We start from the raw sequence: 16,795 nt of genomic DNA, 5'->3' as shown, positions 1-16,795 counted from the left end.
GGGGAAGGAGGGTGGGACGCAAGAAGAAGGCGAGAAGAAGACAACTAACATGGAACGTTATGGTAAGAACATAACTTCTATATGTTAAGTTGTCTATCTCGCCTTCATTCTTGCTGGATGGGACCGCGTCCCTAGCACCTTGTCCCGGGTGGCCTAACGGAACAGACTCCTGAGAACAGTGGAACCAAAATTAGCTCTATGCCTAGAAGCTAAATCCAACTTATAATGGGAAATAAAAGTGTGAGGAGTAGCCCAAGTAGCCGCTGCACAAATGGTGTCAATAGGCAGTCTGTCTTGGAAGGCTAAAGAAGTAGCCAAAGCTCTGGTGGAATGGGCTTTAGGTTTATTAGGCAGTTTTGGTGTCTAATCTCATAAACAAGGGTAATCAGAGATGTTAGCCATCTGGATAATGATACCTTTGAAACTGGAAGTCCTTTTCTGCTTTCCGCATAGGAGACAAACAGCTGATCAGATTTTCTGAATTGTTTCGTCCTGTCCAAGTAGTACCTTAATTGACGATGAACATCCAGGCAGTGTAATTTTTGTTCAGACCTATTTGAATACTCTGGGAAAAAGACAGGGAGGTCAATGCTTTGGTTTAGATTTGATGCTGAAACCACCTTAGGCAAAAGGACGGGTTAGTTCGTAAGGAAACTCTGTCCTTATGGAACAAAAGATAAGGAGAACGACAACTGAGTGCTTGAAGTTCTGAAATTCTTCTAGCTGATGTGATAGCCACCAGAAAGAGAGTTTTCCATGATAATAATTTCAAGGAACATGAAGCTGCAGGTTAAGGGGAAAGAATCAAGGAAGCAAGAACTAAATTTAGGTCCCAAGGAGAAGGAGGATTTCTTATAGGAGGTCTGAGAAGAAAAACTCCTTTCAAAAAGGCTTTGCAAAGTTTGTGGGACATTAGGGCAGATTCAGAAATGCCCACATGAAAATTAGAAATAGCTGCCAATTGAACCTTAAGAGTAGATGGAGATGAACCTGCATGGAAGAGTTCAGCTAGAAAATCAAGGACTAGTTGGATGGAAGCGGTGAAAGGATCTATGTCCTTTCCTTGTGCCCAATATGAGAAGCGTTTCCACTTACTCAAATAAATCTTTCGAGTGGAAGATTTATGGGAAGCTATCAATATATCTCTAACCGAGTGAGATAATTGAGGAAGCCTGGCTACGGTCGGAACTGGAGGAACCAAGCAGTGAGGTTCAGAGAGGGAGGGAGCGATGAAACTGACCCGACTGGTGGATCAAAAGATCTGGAACTAGGTCCAGATGCCACGGTCGCTCCAAGAGAAAATGATGTAGAAAGGGGAACCATACTTGTCGAGGCCAGTAAGGGGCAATGAGGATCAATGAGGCCTTCTGAGCGATAGCTTTCTGTATTACTTGAGAGATCAGGGGGAAAGGAGGAAATGCATACAGAAGTCCCCGGGGCCAAACTTGGACTAGAGCGTCTCTGCTGGGTTGGCCTGGTAAAGGGAATAGAGTGAAGTATTCTCTGCACTTGCTGTTTTGGGGAGTAGCAAAAAGATCGCAGCAAGGCTGACCCCACTTGAGAAAAATCTCTCTCACTACAGAGTCTTTCAGAGACCACTCGTGAGGCATGAGTATAGCTCTGCTCAATTTGTCCGCAATGTAATTGGACTTCCCGGGGATGTGCGTTGCTATCAGAAAACGCTGAGAAGAAATCGCCCATTGCCACAGTCTGAGTGCTTCTCGACACAGGGGGTATGATCTGGTTCCGCCTTGTTTGTTGATGTACCACACTACAGACATATTGTCTGTCTGGATTGCAATCGTTCCCAAGGGAAGAGAGTCTTGAAGGGCTTGCAACGCTAAAAGCACTGCTCTCATCTCCAGAACGTTTATGTGCAAGTGGCATTCGTTTGGTTGCCATGTGCCCTGGACTGTCCTGCCCCGATAATGCCCCCCCCACCCGATCAGGGAGGCATCCGTTGTCAGAGTAGCAACCGGAGGAGGTGGAACAAATGGTCTTCCCGACAGGAGCTGGGGGGAAGACATCCACCACAGGAGATGCTTTTTGCACGCTTGCGTGATCATAATGGTGTGAGACATTGGGAGTTCCTGGTATGACCATTGAGAAAAAAGCATCCACTGAAGGATCCGCATGTGGTATCTGGCCAATGGGAGGAGAGGTATGGCCGCTGCCATGATTCCCAACACCTTTAGAACTAACCTGGCTTTGGCTCTGTTGTTGTTGAGAAGAAGTGACACCAATTTGTGAATGTCTGATATCCTTTGGTTCGTTAGCGTTGCAGACATTTTTATAGTATCTAAATTTGCGCCTATGTAGGTAATAGTACGACAAGGCGACAAAACAGACTTTTCGCAATTTATTGAAATACCCAGTTTTTGACAAACGCGAAAAGTATAATCTCTGGCCATCAGAAGGAGATGCTTGGTGGGAGCTGTGAGAAGCCAGTCGTCCAAATATGGAAACACCTGGAATCCTTGTCGTCTCAGGTGAGAAGCTACCACTGCCATGCATTTGGTAAACACCCGGGGGGCAGTGGTGAGACCAAAGGGCAGGGCCCTGAATTGAAAATGACTGGTTCCCAGCCTGAAGCGGAGGAATCTTCTGGAGCGTCTGTTCATTTTATGTGATAGCACGCATCCTGAAGGTCTATAGAGCACATCCAGTTTCCTTTCCCAATAGGGGAAGAATGGATTGCAGCGTGACCATCCGAAATCTTGTTTTCTTGACTGATCTGTTCAAGATACTGAGATCCAAAATTGGTCTCCAGTCCCGTGGTTTCTTTGGAACCAAAAAGAACCTGGAGTAGATTCCGGATCCTTGTTGGTCTGCTGACACTGGCTGAATTGCTCTTTTGCAAGCAGTTTTGAAATTTCCAAAGCTGCTATATCCCTTTGAGCGGTGGAACATCTGGAAGGGATCTTTTGACTGATTTGGAAAAGCGAAGAAAGGGGATAGAATAGCCTTCGAAATGATGGACTGTACCCATTTGTCTTGAGTCAGGGATAGCCAGGCTTCTGGGTACAGTGACAATCTTCCCCGACTGCCTCCGAAGATGGGCAGCGGGCAACACCTCAGGGATGCTGAAAAGGCTTGTCAGGAAAGGCTTCCCGATTGCCCTGGTTCTGCGGACCCCCTGCCCCTAGGGCGGCGTCTACCATTGTTATTCCTACCTCTGCCTCTGGTAGGAAAAGCGACTCTGTCGTCAGGCGAAGTCCCTTGAGATTGTTTACGGAACCACATCTTCCCACCCTTCTGGCCTTTGGGGTAAGGCCTAGAAGGAGTCGAAAACGGACTCCGACGGCAGAAAGGGTCTTGCCATCAGTCTCGCACCTAGTCAGGGTTTCTTTCACTTGAGGACCAAAAGAGATGATCCATCAAAAGGGGAGTTCGTGAAAGACGTCTTGAAAGGTTCCAAAGTTGCATAGCCGCATCCAGGCGTGCCTACGTAAGGCTACCCTGTCCCTGCTTGGCTCTGCTCGCTCCATCGGCCGCATAAGAGAGGAGGCATGGAGGAGTTGGAAATGGAATTAAGGATAGCCAGCTGCGTGTTCATTTTCTCTTGGAAACCCGCAGCTGTAGGGTCCTTCAACATTTCACTCGCTTCCTTGACCAAGTCCCTTTGAAGACGAGTGAAATGGCACAGGTAATTCAGCGACGCATGGTAAATGTCGCTGAGGAGAACATCCGCTTCCCGTACCTATCCATGGACCTAGATTCCTTGTTAGGTGGATGGACAGGCACTGAAGGATCAGCCAGTTCCTTCTTTGTGGCAGCAGCTACCACCATAGCATCCACAGAAACTCCTTTTGATAAAAATTGCTTGTCTGATGGAGCTGTGATGAATTTGGAGGGTCTCCTGGGAGTGGGGTCCACTGAATCAGGAGCCGTCCATGCCTTCTTAGCTACCACCTGCATGAGGGGGTCGAAGGGGGGGGACACCCAGGAGGTGGAAGGACGATAGCCAAACGCCTCAAGATACACAGATTCGTCCTCCGAAGGGTTGAGGGCTGGCCAATTTCCCCTCTGTTTAAGGATCTCCAGAATGTCTGCAAATGAGACATCTTCAGAAGGGGAACGGGGGGAACCCTCGGAATCATCCAGATCTGTGTCCGACGTGATAGACTCAGGTGAGTCAATGTGCTTCCTCTTGCACTTCCTCTTCCGAGGGGGCTCTTCTGCCAAATCAGGAGAGGCCTCGGAAGAGGATGAAATCCCAAAGGGGCTCCTGAGGAGCTGGCTCTCTGCGGTCCGGGATGAGGGAGTGAGTCGACTTACCCTGAGGCAGCATAGAGGGAGGGGCTGACGGAGCCGACTGTGGAGTAGAGCCAGGCTCTAACACACTCCGCATGACCTCGAATGCCCCCCTGTCAGGCAGAGCCAGAGGTCCCCGCTCCGAGGAGCTAAGGACCCCCCTCGGCACCGACAGTGATGGCTCCGAGGCCGATGTCGGAGCCGAACTCACCAGCGCCGAAGCACCGAGAGCGAGAGCGGGGTCGGACAAGGGTCCGATGCCACTCACCCCTCGAGCCGACGAGGAAAGCCCGGCGCCGAGATTCTACAAAAGAAGAAATCGGAGCCGACGACGGCGCCGAAGACAATTGTCTCGGCTCGGTGACCACAGTCTCGGTTCCGACACGACCCGGCTCCGAACTCAAAAGAGTCGAAGGAGGAAAGAGTTGATGGACCGGGGCTGGCACCGACTGATGAGTCGGGCTCTGAAGCATCTGGGCTAGTGCCTCGGACTTAAGTAGTCGACTCACCACCCTCTGAAGGTCATGATCGGAAAGCCTCGATGACCTAGAGGAATGAGACCTTTGGCTCCGTTCAGACAGCAGGGGAGATCCTGGAGCCGAATGAACGGAGCCAAGAGAAGGTGACCTAGACCTCTTTCTGGTTGTCGGTTCCGGCGATCTTGTCGGAGCCGACACGGTACTCGATAACCTCGGCTCCGGCCGAGCCGAGGAAGCCACAGAAACTGTGGACTGAGTCTTATCGGCTCCAGCCGAGCCGATAAAGGCAAAGGTTGAACAACCTGAGGTCTCGGCTCAGAAGCCGGAGCCGAAGACCTCGATGCCTTAGAGGGCTTCCCTGTTGAAACTGACAGGGAATCCTCTGGCTTTAACAAGCCTCTGAGAATCAGCTTGTTTTTTCTCTCCTGCAGGACCCTGGGGCTGAAGCCATGGCACACAGCACAGGAATCCTGCAGGTGCAAAGGCCCTAGACAATAGACACAAGAAGTGTGAGCGTCTGTCAGAGACATTTTCTGACAGCACGCATCACACTTCTTGAATCCAGAGACCTTTGCTTCCTTTGACATTTCAGTAACTGACAGGTGTACACTAACACACACCAAACACACAGTTATACCCTGTCAGAAAAAATTATTTATACTAAAATAATTACAAATTTAGTAAAATACTAATAATTAAGCCCAAAAAAAATTAAAGTAAAACTACACAAACACACCCTAGGGAAGGGAAGGCCAAAGGCCCAAGGGAAGAACCAACGGTTCTTTTAACAAGAAAACGGGGAAAAAATAGGGTCGGGGATAAAGATATATATCCTACACTAATTTAGGAAGAATTAAGTTAAAAGGGGAAAAAAAGAGTAACTTTTTGAATAAAAAGCTAACACTCACCAGGAACCGGTAGAAGCAACCAACCTCGAAGCTGTAGCGGCAAACGAGATCTGAGGTAACGCTCGCCTAGCATTGTGGGATATAAGGGGAGCCTCGAGCCGGTGGAACCAACTCTCGAGCTTTAGAGTGGCCGAGTCGGAGCCGAGGTCGGCTCCGAACCCATCCAGCAAGAATGAAGGCGAGATAGACAACTTAACATCAAACATTCAGAAAAGAACAAGAAAAAAAAAAACATTCATCGTCACTCATGGCTATTTGTAATATACAGAATATACAACACTTTACAGTACTTCCTGAAAAAAAATTATTTTGGTAGAACTCTTACCTTGACTGATGAATAAAGATCATTTTGAAGTAATTTGAAAAGGCAGCTAGAACAGCTCTATGAGCTTTGAAGTAAACATCTCCGATTGCAACTGTGCAGTCACAAAGGAAACCAAATTCCCTCTGGATATTCAACTGTTGTAAAAGAACAAGACTGTGGCTAGCTATATCCATTTTGTTATCTGCAGGAGTAAAATAAAATTAATAACAATTAGTTCTAGAATACTAATGTTGGAGCCAGCTTAACATTCTGCTGAACTGCAATAATTATTGGCCCCTCCAATAGACAGTTTCATTGGTTGTTGCATATTTAACAGGACAAAAATACAACAATTTTCATATGTAATGAGATAAAGGATATAGATAAATCCATATACAGAAGTTATTAGCTGACCAGTATTTTTCTAATGCTTAATGCAAAACACTTTGCTCATACAGATTATAACTTGCTATCATACTATACCATGTTTTATTTTTCAAAAAATCTCTGGACTACTTACTCAGCCATTTTATTTTATGCCTTGGTACTCAAAGTTGCAAAGATAGGTAGAGGAGGACTGAAAATAACTTACAAACTGATGCGCAAAGTTCATAAACTGCTAATTTAATGTTTTTTTTTCCTGAATAAATCTGATTTGTTTGTACATAAAGTGTTGCAAAATTAGGCAAATTCATCTACGATACGCAACTGTAAATGCATTCAATAAAATTATTTTTTTTGTTAGTTTTAGCAATTTGTTATATTTGTATGATTTAGAAACATGAGTTATTTCTCCCTTTTTATTAACATATTAACCCAGAATCAAGACTCCAAATAACCAGAGTGCAGATTTTTTTTTAACTCATAGGATTTTATAAAGCACTGATTGACATTATACTTGTGATAACTCACCAAATATATAATCATACCTGACATTTCAGTGAAGAGTATTCTTTTAACATGTCAAGTGATTAAAATGTAATAAGAAGTTATGTACTCACCATATCGTTCCATCGGAGTAGGTAAACTTAATTTGTCAGCAACCTATGGGTTATCGGATCCATATCGGATCCGAGCCGGCAGCTTCCAACAGCTAAGATCCAAGCTCCAAGCTCCTCCCTCTTACCCATAATCCCCTGCTATCCCTTCCTGACCTCAGATCGAGTTTGCTTATCCATAGACCATACGATACCAAGAACCACCTCCATACTCTAACCTAGAGACAATCTGCCATGAAAGCAAGAGTCCTTTGAACATCCATATAGGTTAGGGGGACGGAGGGAGGGACGGTTGCTGACAAATGAAGTTTAACTACTCAGATGGAACGTTATGGTGAGTACATAACTTCTTAATCTTAAGTAGTTAACTTAATTTGTCCATCAACCTATGGGATAGAGTCCCCAGCTACCTGATTCTTGGGAAGTCCTCATGGAAGGATGTTCCGGAGCACTGCAGAGCCAAAGGATGCTCTCCCTCTGGAAACAATATCCAATCTGTAATGGTTTATAAATGTATGAGATGAAGCCCAAGTGGCTGCTGAACAAATGTCATCCAACGACACCCTAGATCGAAAAGCAGCAGAAGTAGAACTCGACCGATTAGAATGGGCATGGACTCCTTGAGGTGCAGGCCGGCCAGAACTCTCATATGCCAAAAGAATACATTGGGAAATCCATCTGGACAATGTGACTTTTGTTACAGGTTTTCCCAAAGAGGATTTAGCAAAGGATACAAAAAGCTGGTCTGATTTCCTGTGATCAGCTGTCCTGTGCAAATAGAATCTGAGTTGCCTATGTACGTCTAGAGAGTGCAACTTGTATTCACCTTTGTTCTGATAATTTGGAAAGAAGACTGGTAAATTAATAGATTGGTTGGTATTAGACTCCGAAGCAATTTTGGGCAGAAAAGAGGGGTTGGTCCTGAGTGAGACTCTATCTTTGTGAAAAATCAAATACGGTGGCTTGGCGCAAAGGGCTTGAAGCTCCGAGACCCTTCTGGCCGAAGTTATGGCAACAAGAAAAACTGTCTTCCAAGATAAGTACTTCAGATCCACCGAAGTTGCAGGCTCAAAGGGAGGAGCTGTTAGAGTGTGAAGTACAAGAATTAAATCCCAAAGAGGGACTGCATCTTTAACCGGAGGTCTTAGTAGGAAAGTGCCTTTTAGGAAGGTCTTACATAGTTTGGATGAAATCAAAGGGCCGAGATCACTGCCAGCATGATAATGAGCGATTGCAGCCAACTGGACTTTGACCGTAGAAGAGCTAGCACCTTGGTTGAATAATCCTGACAGAAAATCTAGTACTGCTGGCAACGGAGCTGTAAAGGGATCTAAGTTGTGATGCTCTGCCCAAATAGAAAAACGCTTCCATTTGCTATTATAAATTCTTCTAGTAGATGGCTTGTGAGCGGCTACTAGAATAGCCTTGACAGGGGACGAGATACCGGGAGTCCTAGCTATCACTGGAACTGGATCAACTAAGCTGTGAGCTTGAGGTTGTCCAGATTTGGGGTTGACAGGCCTGATGGGTGAGAGATCAGATCCAGGATGGGATCTAGAATCCATGGGGGATTCACTAGATGAGACCATAGATATGGGAACCAAGCTTGACGAGGCCAGAATGGGGCAATGAGGATTATTCTGCTCCCCAACCATCTGGCTTTCTGTAAAAACTTTAGCATCAGGGGAAGAGGAGGGTAAGCATAAAGTAGACCGGGTGGCCAAACATGCACCAGAGTGTCTCTGGGGGATTCCCCGGGTGGGGGAATTAGAGCGAAGTAGTCGCTGCACTTTGCGTTCGAAGGAGAGGCGAAAAGATCGCAATGAGGGCGACCCCATTTGGAGAAAATCTGCTTCGCTACTCTGGGATTCAGAGACCACTCGTACTGTGAGAGGATGGTTCAACTCAGTCTGTCTGCCAAAATGTTGGACCGTCCCGGAATATGCGTCACTATGAGAAAGCGGTTGGTGGACATCGCCCATTCCCACACTCTCATGGCCTCCCGACAAAGTGGATAGGACCTGGTTCCCCCTTGTTTGTTGATATACCAGACGACCGACATGTTGTCTGTCTGGATTGCAATTGTCCCCAAGGAAAGAAGGCTCTGAAGTGTTTGCAACGCCAAAAGCACCGCTCTCATCTCTAGGACATTGATATGCAATGAGGTCTCCGAATGGTTCCACATGCCTTGGACGGTCATGCCCAAGCAGTGCCCCCCCCCCCACCCGAGGCGAGAGACGTCCGTGGTCACCGTGGCTAGAGGAGGGGACACAGAGAAGGGGCACCCCTTCTGGAGGTCTGGGAACTGGAGCCACCATAAGAGGGCTTTCCTGCACACCCTGCTGAGAGGAATGGGGAAGCTCAGGGGATGTCACAGGAAGGACCACTGGACTTGCAAAGTCCATTGAAGAATTCTCATGTTTAAGCGTGCCATGGGTAGTAGGTTGATGATTGCCGCCATCGAGCCTAGAGCCCTCAGGACCAATTCTGCAGGGGGAGCTGGGGATTTTAGAAGGGCCAGTACATGGAGTTTCAGAGTTCGTAGCCAGTCCGGAGTCAAGAAGGCTAGAAGCTGGTTTGTGTTCAATCTGGCTCCGATGAAATCTAGGATTTGAGTTGGGGGAAGGGAAGATTTCCCGATGTTGATAGTGATCCCCAGCTGGAGAGCTAGATGGAAAAAGTAATCCCTGGCGGTGCATAGTAGATGCCTTGTGTGGGCGGTCAGGAGCCAGTCGTCCAGGTACGGAAAGACCTGAATTCCCTGGAGTCTCAGGTGGGCCGCTACAACAGTTAACACTCTGGTGAACACCCTGGGGGCTGTGGTGAGACCAAAGGGCAGGACCCTGAATTGGTAATGGCTGGCTCCCAGCCGGAAGCGGAGAAACCTCCTGGATCGTCTGTCCATCAAAATGTGGTAGTATGCATCCTTGAGGTCTATGGAGCACATCCAGTCGTTCTCCTGTAGAAGGGGGAGAATGGACTGAAGGGTGACCATCCGGAACTTTTCTTTGGCTACTGACATGTTTAGAAAGGACAGGTCGAGGATTAGTCTTAGGTCCCCCGTCTTTTTTGGCACCAAGAAGAACCTGGAGTAAAAGCCTGATCCGGACTGGTCTGGGGGGACGTGCTGGACTGCTCTTTTTTCTAGCAGCTGGAGTATTTCCTCGGCTGCCGCCTCCCTTTGATTGAGTGGGACATCAGGGAGGCTTTGGGAACTGAGAGGGGGATTGAGAAAGGTGATCTTGTAGCCACTGGATAAGATCTGAAGCACCCATCGATCTGTTGTAATGGACTCCCAAGCTGCCAAGTGCCTCGAGAAACGCCCCCCCAACTGCCTCCAGAGGGGAGCAGTCAGGTAACCCTTCAGGGTTGCTGTGTGGGCCGATCAGAGAAAGGTTCTCTGGACCCAAAGTTCTTCGGGCCCCCTCTGCCTCTAGGGCAGCATCCACCCTGTCCTCCTCTGCCTCTGAAGGATGAGGGGTCCGGAGCGAAACGGGACTGTTGAGACTTCCGGAACCACATCTTCTTCTGTCCCTTTTGGTTCCTGGAGAAGGACCTCTGGGGAGCAGAGAAGCGGACTCCGACGGCAGACGTCTTCCCGTCTTTCGTGCTCTAGACCAGTGTGTCGCATACGGTCTTGCCAAAAAGGGCAGAACCATCAAACGGGGCATTTGCGAACGACACCTTAAAGGGTTCCGCGAAATCACAATGACGGAGCCATGCCTGTCGCCGTAGAACGACGCCCGCTCTGCTAGCTCTAGCGGCTCCTTCCGTGGCATGGGATAGTAACCGCATAGATGTATTGGAGATAGATTTGAGAGAGGCCATTCAGGTAGAGTACACTTTCTTGTCCTCCGCCGACATGGACTCTGGGGACGACCCAGCTTATTCATTGATAAGATCCCGCTGGAGCCGTATCACGTGTGCCATATAATTCAGCGACCTCACGGAAAAGGTGGTTGAAGCAAACACCTGCTTCCCCAGACGGTCCATCGTCCGAGACTCCTTGTCTGGAGGATGGACCGAGGAACTCTACTGGGCCAGTTCCCTTTTGGTGGCGGCCGCCACCAACATGGCATCTACTGGGGCTCCCTTGCTCCAACATGACTTATCCGAAGGGGGGGGCTGAGAATTTTGTCCGGCCTCTTTGGAATAGGCTCCACAGTGTCCGGTTCCTTCCATGCCCTGGTAGTAATCAGGTCTACCAGGGGAACGTCGGGAGGGGACACCCAAGAGGTAGACGGGCCTGCTTCAAACGCCTCCAGAAACACAGACTCATCAGAGGAAGGTTTTGGGGCAGACCACCCCCCCCTCTGATCCGAAGCATCTCCATGATGTCTCCGAAGGAGACATCTTTGAGGGGTGACCTTGGGGAACCTTCCCCTTCCTCCAAGTCTGTGTCCTCTGTCAAGGACTCATGGGAGTCCAAGTGCCTCCTCTTGCACTTGCATTTGTGAGGGACCTCCTCGGGGGGGGCTGCCCGAAGAGGCCTCACCAACTACACCCTGTTTCAGCAAGGGAACTATCTGGGATGTCTGTGCAGGCTGTCCCTGGGGCCGGGTGATGGAAGGGGGACCCGTCTGAGAGGGAGTGCAGGGTGGAGCCATAGCTGAAGCCAGGGGCCTGAAATCCCTCGACAAAGCCCTCTCCACGACATTGAATGCCGAAGGAGAACTGCTCTCCCTAGGATCCGAGAGCAGACCCTCCCTCGGATCCGACATGCGGATCGGAGCCGGCGCCGACACGGTCGAATCCGAAGGGCCAGTATGCTCCGACCGAGATGGAGCCAAAGCCAGTGACACCTCTGGATCCGAAGCTCAGCTCTTGGCTCCGAGAGCTCGGATCCGAAGAAAAGGGACCAGACAGACTCGAAGGTGCCATCAGCGCCGAAGTACCCGATACTATCGGCGTCAACAGTCCCCCGGCTCTGACGCTACCCGGCTCCGAACCCCGGTAGTGGGTCGTAGAAGGAGCGATCGGGGCGAAAAAGGGGGTCTCCTCCTCCTCTAGCCCCAGCAAAAAGCGGGGTGAACGGAGCCGGGAAGGAGAAGACTCGGAGGCCCTGGGAGGAGAAATCCATTTGGCTGGCGGGGCCGTTGCAGAAGCTTCGGCCCGACGCTTGTGTTTTACTCAGCATTTCTCCTTTCTAGCTTCCCTCTCCTCCTGGCCCAAGGTGAGAGGTTGAGTCCCGGCCAGGGGAAGGGGAATAGCAGGTGGCGTTGCCGTAGCCGCGGCAGGTGCCACGGAGGGACCGGAGGATGAAGCCGGGTCCGAGGGCAGAAGTTCCGCCAGAATCAGCTTCGACCTCCGGTCCTTGAGGGCCCTGGGGTTTAACGTTGCGCAAATAGTGCAGCCAGTGGAAAGATGTTCAACCCCAAGGCATAAAATGCACCGGGTGTGGCCATCCGCTGGGGACAGCTTATGACCACACTCGGTACACTTTGAAAAGAATGTTTTGGGTGCCTCCGCCATACCTACAAAACAACAACACACACGCTAGGCCCCAAAACCACACACCCTAACGCGCACACAAGGGGGAGGGAATAACACTAAAAAAAAATAACTAAACAACAGGTAAGAAAACGTTAAAGCTACAGGGGAACTATATTAATCACACACACACACAAAATCTGTTTAAACTAAGAAAAAGGAGATTTTTTTCTCACAAATTCGACAACCACCACGCCTGGAAGCTCGATCAAGCTGCTGAGAGAACCGCGGCAAACTAGATCTGAGGTCAGGAAGGGATAGCAGGGGATTATGGGTAAGGGGGAAGAGCTTGGAGCTCGGATCTTAGCTGTTGGAAGCTGCCGGCTCGGATCCGATATGGATCCGATAACCCATAGGTTGATGGACAAATGAAGTTAACTACTTCAGATCTTTATTTATACATTAACTTTACTCGCTCTTGTCTTTTTTGTACATTTTAAAACAGGCTTAATCACTTCAACACTGTGCAGTCTTTTACAGTACTTGATTAACAACCATGTGCTAAAAGATTGTGTGCAGTCATGTGCATGATGAAACTCCCAAGGAAACAACCACAATATTCAGTAGGTACTAAACAACTAATGGTGGGGAAAGTACAGTTGTGTACACTTACCATAAATGTAGATGTTCGAGTGTATTCACTGTTGCAGTCATCACATTTGGGTTATCCCTGCCAAGGTAGCCCTCGGCCGACCCGAATACCAGAGGCTTAGTATTTCTGCGTCTGTTGCTGTCGCTTCAGAACTGACGTCAGGTCGTCAGTAGTATAAAGTAAGGCAGCCAATGCAATTACATCAGTTTTTCTTGTCCTAACCTGTCAGGAGCCCCCAAGTAGGAGCCAGGTTCTGGTGGAAGAACCCCACCAGTACAAAGTAAATACCAGTATGTCCCTTGTAAGGAAAGAGAAGAAAAAAGGGGGATGGACCAGGACTGCAACAGTGAATACACTCGAGCATCTACATTTATGGTAAGTATACACAACTGTACTATGTTCTTCGTGTTTCACTGTTGCAGTCATCACATTTGGATTGGCTGCCAAAGCTGAGGAAATGCGTGGAGGCAGTCAAGGAAACTTGGGGCTGGCTAGGATGCCCTGCAAGACTGCAGAGCCAAACCCTGCCCTGGATTTGGAGAAGAGAGGCAGGTGGTAATGTTTGGTAAAAGTGTGAACAGATGTTCAGGTGGCAGCCTCCAGGATGCCCCTGGTGAGGACTCCTCTGAGGAAAGCTGCAGAGGTGGAGGCTGCTCTGGTGGAGTGAGTCCTGACCCCCTTGGGGGGAGGCTTTCTGTGTTGTTTGTAGCAGAAATGGATGCAGTGTGCTATCCATTTGGAAATGGTTTGTTTGGAGATGGCTTTGCCTTCTGCCCCTGTAGCAAAGCTAACCAGCAATTGATCAGACTTTCTGAATAATTTAGTACTGTCTAGATAGAATCTGAGCTGTCTGTGTACATCTAGAGAGTGCAGGATCCTTTCCCCCTTGTTCTGGGAATTAGGAAAAAAGGTGGTCAAATGAATGGATTGGTTGAGAGCCACACTGGACACCACCTTGTGCATAAAGGATGGGTTAGTCCTGAGGGTTACCCTGTCAGCATGGAAGATGATGAAGGGTTCCACAGCCATGAGTGCTTGCAGCTCGGAGACTCTTCTGGCTGAAGTAAGGCCAGAAGGAAAGCTGTCTTCCGGGAGAGAAATTTTAGCTCTGCAGAAGAAGCTGGTTTGAAGGGGAAGGCAGGGTGAGCTTTTCCAACACAAAGTTAAGGTCCCGAGCTATGGCTGGTGCTCTTCTGGGTGGCCTCAATTTGCTAGCCCCTCTTAGGAACTGTTTGATCAAAGGGTGTGTGAAAAGGGGTTGCTCAGTGGGGAAAAAAAGCAGAGATAGCAGAGTCATGAATTTTAATAGAGGAAAAAGACAGGCCACTGTGTAGCAGGTCAGCTAAGTAATCCAGGATAACAGGGAGAGAGAGGACTGTGCAGAACCTTTTCCATTTGTCAGCATAAGACTTTCTAGTCCTAGGGTGTCTGGCCTCATGTATAACATCTAGAACCTGTTTACTGACGTTGACAGATTGATCGGGGGTTAGGGAATAAGCTAAGCTGCCAAATCGAGTGTCTGCAATTGGGGATGCATGAATTTGCCTTCCCTCTGGGTCAGGAGGTTTGGAATCTGAGGAAGATGCCATGGTGGCAGTGGGGACAGGCTGCACAGCAAGGGGTACCAGTGCTGGCGAGGCCAGTCTGGAGCTATAAGAATTGTCCTTGGTTTTTCCTCCTTTATTTTGAGCAGTACCCTGGGGATGAGAGGTAGTGGAGGAAAGGGATAGACCGATAGACTGACCTAGGGAAAGGCAGGGCATCCACTTTCCAAGCCATGCAGTGATGCTCCCTGGTGCAGAATGTGCTGAGATGATGGTTGGTGTGGGAGGCAAAGAGGTTGACCTTCGGGGTGCCCCATTTCTGAGTTATTAGGGTAAAGGTTCTTCTGTTGAGCTGCCACTCATGTGGGTCCAGAAGATTTCTGCTTAATTGGTCTGCCAAAGACTGGTAGGAATTGTGCTAACAGGTTTAGCTGCATGTCAGAGGCTGTGCGCCAAAGGGTCATGGCCAGCCTGCATAGAGGGTAGGAATGAGTCCCTCCCTGCTTGTTGATGTACCACATCACAGTGGTGCTGTCTGTTTTAATTAGGAGAGCCCCTGGGAAGAGAAGGGGCTTGAAAGCTATCAAGTCATGCTGGACAGCCATCATCTCTTTTTGGATGATGTGCAAAGGGATTTGCTGCAGGCTCCATTGGCCCTGTATGCACCTGCCATCCAGGTGTGCCCCCCCAAGCACAGTCTGATGTGTCTGTGGTGAGGGTCTGGCGGCAAGGGGTGGTGAGAAAGGTAGTACCTTGTTGTGGAAGCATGCTGTTGCCCACCAAAGAAAATCTTTTCTGAGGCAAGGAATTGTAGGTATAAGAGTCTCCAGGTCTTGAGAGTGTTGACACCAAAGGCTTTTTAGGTACCACTGAAATTTCCTCATATGCAGTCTGACATATGGAATGAGTAGTCTGCAAGATGCCATGAACCCCACAGCTTGCAGGATCTTCCTTGCAGATAACTGGGGTCTGGTGGATAGTTGAGAGAAGTAGGCTGTCAGGAAAATTTGCTTTTCTGGTGTAAGGAATGCCATCTGGGATGCTGTGTCCAGGCTTGCTCCCAGGAATATAATCCTTTGGGTGGGCACCTGTTTGGATTTCTTTTCGTTCATTGTGTACCCTAGGGAGGTTAGTAGGGACTTTACAAAGGCCAGTTGCTTGAGCAGCTTTTCCTGGCTGCCTGCCTGAATTAGGCAGTCGTCTAAGTATGGGCAAATCTGGATATTCTTTTGTCTGAAAAAGGCAATGGCCAGAGCCAGACATTTTGTGAAAACTCTGGGAGCAGCAGATAAGCCAAAGGGAAGCGCAGAGAACTGAAAGTGCTGAGATTCTGCCCTGAAACGGAGATATTTCCTGCATGATTCCCTGATAGGAATGTGGAGGTAAGCTTCTTTTCGATCTGGGGTGGCTAGCCAAGCGTCCTTGGACAGCATGGGTAGCAGCTGCTGGAGGTTGAGCATTTTGAATTTTGGGATCACCAGGAAGGTGTTTAGAATGGATAGCTTGAGGATGGGGTGCCAGGTGCCCTCTTTTCTGGGCACCAGAAAAACTTTGGTGTAGAAACCTTGGCCTATCTGTTCTGCAGGAATGTGCTCTACTGCCCTCATAGAAAGCAGGGAAAGGATTTGCTTTTGAGACTCTGCCCACTGGTTTGGAGGTAGATCTGGGAACCCTTTTGGGATTGGAAGGGTGTGGAAAGAAAATGTGTATCCCTGGAACACTATGTTGAGAACCCAGCGGTCATTGGTAATGGTGGCCCAGGTGCTTGCGTGAAAGGAGAGTTTTCCACTTAGGGGTAAGTGAAGGTGGGCAGAGGGTGGGGGAGGAGAGTCAATGTGAGTTTTTTCCATATGGGGGTGGCTTAGAACTCCCTGGTTTTGAAGTGGAGGTAGTCCACTGCTTAGATCTCTGCATTCCTTGTGGCTGCTGTCGGGGGGGGGGTTTCCCCGTGGCCTGGGCTGGACTGGCTTAGTGGGAGCAGAAAAGGACTACTGCTTGGTGGGGCAATGCCTGCTGAACCTGGGTGGCTGGACCTGTAAGAAATCCTTAACTGTCTTCATAAATTTTACTTTTTCTTCCATCCTTTTTAAGGCCTCTTCTGCCTTTGTGCCAAATAAGTTGTCTTTGTGCAAGGGGGCATCCAACAATTTAGATTTGACATGGTCTGGCAAGGGCTGTTCCTTAAGCCATGCATGCATGTGGTGTTGTTATAGTTGGTGGCTTTTC

The 16,795-nt window shown here is 48.8% G+C and overlaps 1 protein-coding gene across 4 annotated transcripts in view; it reads right to left on the bottom strand.

Annotated features, from left to right (window-relative positions):
- ZBTB25 (zinc finger and BTB domain containing 25) overlaps positions 1-16,795 on the bottom strand; it is a 497,618-nt gene that overhangs the window by 314,647 nt on the left and 166,176 nt on the right. For 3 of the 4 annotated variants that reach the window (XM_044074385.1, XM_044074382.1, XM_044074383.1), the window contains exon 2: positions 5,967-6,147. In XM_044074385.1, coding sequence (XP_043930320.1) covers positions 5,967-6,139 — 173 coding nt within the window. In that variant the 5' untranslated portion in view covers positions 6,140-6,147. Of the gene's footprint in view, positions 1-5,966; positions 6,148-16,795 lie in introns of those variants that run through there. The other variant, XM_044074384.1, reaches the window with a different exon arrangement.

This window comes from Protopterus annectens, chromosome 6.part0 (assembly GCF_019279795.1).
Source record: "Protopterus annectens isolate FY-2018-M chromosome 6.part0, PAN1.0, whole genome shotgun sequence".
Classification (NCBI taxonomy): domain Eukaryota; kingdom Metazoa; phylum Chordata; order Ceratodontiformes; family Protopteridae; genus Protopterus; species Protopterus annectens.
Note: the sequence above shows the minus strand (reverse complement) of the source record. Positions and strands in the feature narration are given on the sequence as shown.